At 34.1% G+C, this 8,492-nt stretch overlaps 1 protein-coding gene across 1 annotated transcript; it reads right to left on the reverse strand.

Moving 5' to 3' along the window:
* Positions 1-201: 201 nt before the first annotated feature.
* LOC134235728 (heat shock 70 kDa protein 4-like) lies at positions 202-7,424 on the reverse strand (the record flags this gene model as incomplete). Its single annotated transcript, XM_062717876.1, has 14 exons — positions 7,170-7,424; positions 5,038-5,242; positions 4,765-4,887; positions 4,570-4,669; positions 4,000-4,133; positions 3,421-3,665; positions 3,063-3,139; positions 2,536-2,779; positions 2,150-2,283; positions 1,782-1,981; positions 1,369-1,443; positions 1,029-1,151; positions 759-884; positions 202-328 (listed from the first exon to the last, which is right to left on the reverse strand). Coding segments are annotated over exons 1-14 (2,020 nt in total), but the record flags the coding sequence as incomplete, so codon positions are not given.
* Positions 7,425-8,492: the final 1,068 nt, after the last annotated feature.

An 8,492-nucleotide genomic window follows, 5' to 3' on the forward strand; every position in this document is an offset into this window, starting at 1 on the left:
GTATTCCAATATACATGTACCTCAAATAGGGGAGTGTTTACAGTTATTTGGGGAAGCCATTCAGACACTGAAAATAAATCATAAATGGCAGTGACAATGAACTTTGGTCAAGGTCATAACATGCAAGTCGACTGGTTATGTTTCTCCATTAAACAGATACTAGTAGGATATGATTTGTTTAACATGTTATAAATACAATACTTTTGATATATCCTCTTACATTCAATTCATCCAGTTTTTCTACGTAGACATGTTTCATCTGATCGTCTCCTTCATCATATAACCAGTCCTCGGTGTCCATTAACTGCTGGTGGAACTTGTCTGCATCCTGAAAAAACATTTTTTTTAATTTTCCATTTAACATATTGGAGATTATGCTCTAGAAAAAAAGTTTTAAAATGAAAAATACAGAGCTTTTCATATTATGAATTTTTTTAAGATCCAACAAACTTTGCAGCTCTACCATTCTATTCAAGAAAGATAAACGATGAAATATATTATCTCCCAGCAGAATCACTGTAATTTGAACTTTATATAGAGTTTGTGTTAATGTATGAGGTTAATTTTGTAAATGTATAATCACTCCTTAGGACTCACATTTTAATTTAGCATATTTAGGCAGGGCAAGAAAATGCCATCTCCTCTACTTTTTAACCTTGTATCTCATTGTTTTGAAAACTTGAAAATTTGGGTAATAAAATCAAAAGGTAAGACCATTTACCTATCTAAAATTTGTCCTTTATATCATTAAGACTTACCTCTTCTTTCATGAACTGGGCGTAATCACTCCTGATCTTGTCCCTCATATCATACACATACTCCTCCACCGCGTTCTTAGCATCACTGCGTTCCTTCTCCATCTTATCCTGCATCTTCATCTCATTCTATACAGGCAAAAATATAAATCAGTGTCTCATGTAAAAATACTATTGATGAAGTGATGGCTTACTTAACATTCTAAACCAGTAAAGATATACATATAAACATTCAGCTTAAATCATTATAGCAGAACCAGACTTTTATCTCACCTCGCGTTCCACTAGTTTGAGAATCTCCTCAGGTGGCAGTTGAGGTACCAGTTGCTCCACAGGAAGGTCTGTTTTCTTTACCTTCTTCTTTACGGCTTTCTTGGTGTCTTTTTCATCTTTACCCTAGTAGAGGCAAAAATAAAGAGGCAAAAATAATGTTCACTCTAATTCAACACATATTCAATATGCAAGGCACACATAATAAACATTTTCTCACAGATTACCAAAGATTTTGTGACATTGTTCCTTAGACCCCTAAACCAACATCTGATTAATTTACTTTTTACTAATTAGTCTACTAAGAATCAATCATCATATTTTAACTATCGATCCTGTTTACCTCTTCCTTTTTCTCTTCTCCACCTTCAGTTTTCTCCGCAGATTTTTCTCCTGCTTGGTCAGTTTGCATTGGTGTCTACAATTCAAATATAACACTATAATTAAAGCTTTTTTTAAAATTTGGCTTACTAGTTTATAACTATTGACTATCCTCCAGTACTTTGCAAATTTGTCTGATTGAATCAAGTAGAGAATGCTAATCACATTTCAGTACATGAAGGGTTAATTAAAATAAATATTGGTCCTCCTTTTTTTTGGCTGTCCATTTTAAGTCTTAAATAAATTAACGCTACAGACACAGGTGACTAACTTCAAATGATTTCACCTTCAATTTCTGTAAATATAGTTTCACTGAAGAGTTGAAATTTTGCCAATTACAGTATATCAGATTCATGTGGGATACACAAATCATACCTCCCCATTAACTTGGGCTTCTGCCTTTTTCTCTCCATCAACATCCATGTTTTCCTCCTCTTTTCCATCCTCCTCTAATTGTTCTGTCTGTGTGGCTGACATTACAGAGAATATACCATGATTATTGATTCGAACTTTTACTTTCACTTTTGCACTTTCCCCATTTGCAGCAGGTGTGACCTTTTGTATATTAAAGCACCCTGAAACAATAAAATTCGTGGAATATTAAAATGTAAGTATGCTATGTACTGGATATCTTCCTCAAATAATTCTCACACATTCTTAAGAACTTTTCTCAAGCTTTATATAGCTGTGCAAAGTTTACTTAATTAACTCTCTATGTGGGACAGCGGACATGAAAACACTACCTAAATATGATTCTTTATGTGGGACAATCTCTGGTGATGTGTATCTTGCCTCAAGTTGGAATGGTTCCTTACGATAGAAGGTCAACATTTTTGAGAATGGGATTTGATGAAATCTTGGGAAAACCTCCAAAGAGCTGCAAATACAATACATGAACTTTACCATTAAAATAATGAACTCCTTCCATTACATTCCTTTAAATTTACCAAGCTGAAAGATTTTAATTCTAATCTAATCTCCAACCTCAGTATTAAAAATTCACCCTCCATTTCCCACTAGTTCGAACACTTCTAATGTAAATATAGATTTAAGTTCTTTTTATCCTCATCATTCCATAAAATCTAACTTTAGGCTGAGTATTTTAAATATACAGCAGTTTTGTCCTTACGAGTCACTTTCTGTTCCCCCCTGCCAACAGAGTGTGATAGGGTAGGGCTGTGTATCTATGATGTTGAAATCTCGAACACGGAAAGTTGGAGACAAGATAGCACACTGCAGAGCACAGCCACGAGCAACAGCTTCATCTGCATTCAGAGTTGTGCTTGGTTCCTTGCCAAATATTTCCTGCACCAAGTTCTTCACTGCTGGGATACGTGAAGAGCCACCCACAATCTCAACAGAGTATATGTCTTCTGTAAGCAAAATTTTAAGTTTTTTTTTTATTAACTATACAACAAAGGTGTCAGTTTCTCAAAATAATCATGCTCAACTCTGATCAAGAACTTTTTGATTTTAGAAGTAGAAAAATTTTAAAATGTAGAATTTGTGACGTCTCAACTCTTGTTTTCTTCATCATATCCCAAGGTAGCTAAATTAACCCAAAAATCCTCCAACACTCTACTCCTGCCTTGTTTACACAAGAATTACATACATTCACATATAAAACACTTTCCCATTTTGTAAAACAGTACTTACTACATTCATTCTTGATTTTTGTGAATAATGTTCTTGCTTTTGCCAACAACTGTTCTGACAGCTCTTCAAATTTGGTCCTATAAAATAAAAACTTTGTAATTTGAAGTTATCTTTTAGTGCTTCTTTACTATGAAAATGGATAAATTACTGAACTGGAATGTCTTTAGCAACAATAAACATTGCAAGCCCTCTGATGTTGGTAAGATGCACGATTTGAATGAGGAGGATACTTCTGTTCCATAACAAAATATCTCCATTTTATTTTAACTTTGTCTCCAGTTCATCTGGCATACATAATTTCACAGAGAGCACTACAGCTCTTCATACACATGTAAAAATAAATATTAGAAATTTCTACCTGTCCATTTTCCCTGACACATCCTTGTCATTCATGAAACACTCAATGTTTATAGGAATGTTTGTGGAATTTGCACTCATCAACTTTTTCAGTTTTTCACATTCTTGAGTCAACCTCACATAAGCCTTAGGATTAGTGTGGGCATCAACTTTGTATCTTGTTTTGAAATCTTCGGCGAAATACTCCACAAGTACTTTATCAAAATCTCTCCCTCCTAAACAAGGATCAGATTCTACTGCCAGCATCTGAAATATACACGTACTTCAGCTATCAGAATAATCAGATCCTGTATTTTTCAATATTTTAAACCTACCATTATTTGTTCATCCACATCTAAATCCTTTCAAAAAACTTGAAATCACCAAATTTTAAGCAAATTATCTTCATAATTAATAAAATTTTCATATTATCTTTCAATGTAACCATGAAATATCATGCAATACTCCAATACATATTTCGATGAAATTCTGTTATATTTCTGTGCACTTTGCCATACAATAAAACAACAATTTTTCTAATTTGGAGATAATGAACATCTTTAATAGTGCAAATGGCAAACAAAGAACCAGTACACCTTACCTTTAGTTTTCCCTTATTAAATGCCACAGCTGCGACCTGGGTGGTTGAATACCCCATGTCCACAATGACAACATTCCTTGGTTTTTCATTCTCTCCAGGTAGGTCTTGCTTGTATATACCATATGCCAGTGAAGCTAAAAACAATGTGATGAAAACATTTACTTCACACAGAGGAAAATTAATTTCAAAAACATTCCTATATTCACACTCTTTCAAGAAACAATTCATTGCAGTATATTTCATGACTGAGGGAACATTAAATTTCACAATGGCCCAGTATTTGTGGAATTCATGAATACCCTTCATCAACAAATTCTTATCCTCAATGAATCAGTTCTTGATTTCAAAGGCTTTTCTTTTTTGTAGGTACAAGCTAATGCATAACATTATGTCTACTTGAACCTGTAATATCAATGCAATCCACAAAAACAACCCTCCCTTGTTTCAATGATTCAACAATATCACTACTTTTTTTTTTATTGTGTATTCCCTCAAAATGAAATAATGTCACTGACTAGACTAGTGGCAATGACTTGAAGTAAATGCTGGTGTTCCCAAATCAGACATTACCTGCAGTGGAATCATTCATAAGTCGGAGACAATTTAATCCACTGATCTCACAGCAATCCAGCATGGCTCTCCTCTCAACATCAGTGAAATAGCTGGGTACCTGAATAATGGAGATCAGATAAACATTATTAATATAATACTCAGCAGTAATCATCTATAGCAAAGCTTCAGCATGACTTTGTTCTAACTACTTACAGACACAACAATGTCAACAACTTTGGTTTTGAGACCATTCTCTGCCGTTTCTTTTATCTTGGTCAGCAACATGGCCGTCACTTGTTCTGGTGTCCATGATTGCAACTCACCCATGTATCTAGCCTGTAGAAAAAAAGTTTGTTTTTTAGTTTCACTTCCCACATAGAATTTGCTAAATAACTAGAACATATTTTCAAATGAGAACAATGCCAATGAAAACTACAGAAATTAATTTAAATTTAAATTGAAAAACATATTTATTTGTAAGGTTACCTGTAGTAAAATGCCTCCAGTTGGACTCCTAGTAACCAAATATGGTTTCGGATGATCCTGCAACTCTTTTTGCACCAAGGGATCATCATATTGTCTACCAATAAATCTTTTAAAACAGGAGAATGTATTTTTCACATTTGTGATACACTGATTTTTGGCCGAGGTTCCAATGGATCTTGTTTTCTCATTCAATGATACATAAGCTCTGAAAAATGAAATGAACCCATCAATCATTTACCATAAATGCAAGTCTAAAGAACATTTTTCTCTATGATTTTTTTTTTTATTTTACATAGAAGTTCAATTTGGCCACTGGTTTAGGATAGCTGAATCAGAATTTATAGTTTGCATTTCCTAAGGTTGGAAAAATTTAATCATGTGCAAATGAATAGACAAATTTCACATTCCTAAGAGTTATCTCCCGTTGTCGGCGTAACACTCATTTTTCCCACTTTGTCCTTTGTAAGTTACCCAGTCTTCGCCAAATCCTTTTTTCAGCACATGCCCTTCAGGCAGGTGTGAATACCAACTACGCTAGCCCGAACAAATATTTACATGCCCAGAATTTTATCAATTTATATTATTCTTATTTGCTTGTTCATGCCAAGGAAATGATCTGAAATCCATTCTGTCAATTTATTGTTTCACCATTCATTTTCAACCTGTACACTTTTTGTGTCTCCTTTGCAGGAGTTCCTTGGAAATTGCGGTAAAATAAACTGTCAGTAAAATTTTATTTTGTACTTTTCTTTAGATGGAAAATCAAAGACTTTAAAGTACATTTAATGTTATCTGTCTTATTTAATTTGATTATACCAAGGCTTATGCCTTAGAATTTACATGCCCTTTGGGCTTGTAAGTGTGCAATTTCCACCTGCCCAATTCCAATTTCACCAGGTCCCGGGCATTGGACTCCAGGGATTTGTCGAAGACTGGTTACCTGTTAATATTTTTAAATTTCAAATGATATAGAACAATTTCGATCTGTACCTGTATATGCCAGAGTATGGGCAACATGAAAAGCATGATGAGCATATTCATATAGATTTTATTTAGGGCTGTGTATTGAGCAAAATTTTTCTTTACGATACAATCCTGCGGTATATGGTTTATTTTTCCACGATTTAATTCACGATACATGAAACTGATATCACGGTTCGGCTCAATCAATCCGTATTTATCCAAATCGTCTGTTTTGATTCCTGGATAACAATATCAAGATGGCTTCTGCGCAAATATAAGGTCAATGAAATGGCATTTAAACTTGTTTCAAGCCTCATATTTAACAGGTCAAAGGATGTCATCACTTTCCTAGTGTTATTGTAAAAAGCATTTGATAAAACTTTCAAGTTTAAAGTATATGATGACAAACGTCTGACTTTTTAACCCAATATGTCATGTATCGTGAACTGAATACCGTGATACTTAAGACAGCATCTTACGTCGGTTGACCCAAAATTGACCCTGCAAAGGGAAATAACTTTTGTAAATGTGAAAGTCATCTGTATTGAGTTAGTATAGCTGAACTTCAGTGTTTTCCTTTTATTTCAAAGTAAAGGGTTAGAGATCAATTGTAAAAGTCTAGGGTATGAGGTTTATGAACAAAATCTCTGTGGATCTTACAACAAATTGTTATTTCAAAGCGGCATTTTTGTCAATTAAAGGGGTCAATTTGGCCGGTTGTCGGTTCCCAGGGAAAACACTGAATTTACAAGCTAGGCTTATACCCTGTATATCAGTATTTCAAATCTGAGAACTTTTACAAGTGAGGATCATGTCAATTTTGCAGTTATATTGTTTGTCTCTTAATATTGTATATGCCCCCAGATGGCCCTTGATTGGTGAATAAATGAATATTAAACATATATTAAGTCAATGAGGTTACTGCAAGGTTTTCCCTGTAAGAAAATACAGCATTTTTTTTTAGATCAAATGAGAGTAAATTTGGACAGAATATTGTTCCTTTATTATGTTTTTTATGTGATTATCATTGTATAAAATCACATGGCCCTTGTGAGTTGACCAACCCGGTCCTTTTTTCCTGATCCAGAACATTCCGCACCAATTTTTCTTCAATATAACTTTGAATTCTTCGTTATGACTACTATTATATGAAAACTCTTTGTACTTACGGTGTGCATCGATCACTGTACTCGTTTGCTATGGTCTCAATGCCCCCCGTCCTAGCTACAGCTGTGAAGCACGTGAGACTACCCACATCAACACCAACGACCGACATGTCTGTCACTTTACGACTTTGTTTCAATTATGAGAAGATATTCAGTAGACTTTTTGTTCAAATACTCGTATTTTCTAGAAGACACGTGAAATGCAGTCGGCTAAAACGCCTCAATGGCTGTTGTTGAATCAGTCCCGCAGAAATTTCCAGAAATTTCAAGGAAATGACGTCATAGGATAAAATTATCAAACTGTCCAGAGCCAAGAAAGTCATGGATATTCACAACTTTTCTAATCTACACAGAAAGTACGAGGAAACAAAAAAAATTCTGGAAATATTCTTCACTATAAATATATTTTTATAAGAGAAAGGAAAAAAATAAGAGACCCTTAGGCTACAACGCTCACCTTAATCAATGACCTCATGGTCATGGTAAAGACCGACCCAATCAAAGTAAATTTGTATTTTAGCTTATAGTATGAATTTTCGTTTCATTTGATACTTTTAATGTCTGGTATTTCATAGAATATTATATTTGCTAGAACAATTCCGACTTTTTATTCGTAGTCAGGAGCATTCGATTAATTGAATATATATGATTGACCATATCTAGCTATAATGATCTAAAGAAGAAAGCTCACAAACGTGGAATATATGTTTAATAATTATTTAGGGTCAAAATGGCATAAATAAAATACATCAAAAACCACTTGGCAACTTTGTTTCAGACGGCTGACGGGACTGTTTAGTTTTGTGTGCCGAATTAAACTAAATTACAGAATAAAAGTTTTAGCGTCCTTTCAACACTAATTTCAACCCAGTTTACATTGAGGCAATAACGTAATAAAGGGGATCGAATCACATTCTTTGTTCAAAATACTAGAAGAAAAGCTCAACTTACCTCGGAAGCAACTGCAAAAAGTTTCTCAGACGTATAGATGTATATATATGGACGTCCTGATAACGAAATAAATACTTTTCATATCATAACGAACACTCGCAAATCCATCATTTAGTAAAAAAGAAAGTACAAAAATAAGAGCCCCCCCCCCCCCCCCCCCATCGAAATAGGATTTTTATGTTTTGAATGGTTACTTTTTCCCCTAAATTTTATTGTTTCATTTATTTTATTTTATTTTATTTTTTTTTGTTTGTCAGCTTTTTTTGGAGGGGTTGCCTTCTACATTTAATACTCTAAAACCGTTGCTGTGGGCCTACCTAGCACAATGGCGTATATATTCGACAATATACCAATATGTAGAGGTGTTCTTGTGAA

The sequence above is a fragment of the Saccostrea cucullata genome, unplaced genomic scaffold (assembly GCF_032062105.1).
Source record: "Saccostrea cucullata isolate Sc308-1 unplaced genomic scaffold, CSIRO_AGI_Scuc_v1 ctg12488, whole genome shotgun sequence".
Classification (NCBI taxonomy): Eukaryota; Metazoa; Mollusca; class Bivalvia; order Ostreida; family Ostreidae; genus Saccostrea; species Saccostrea cuccullata.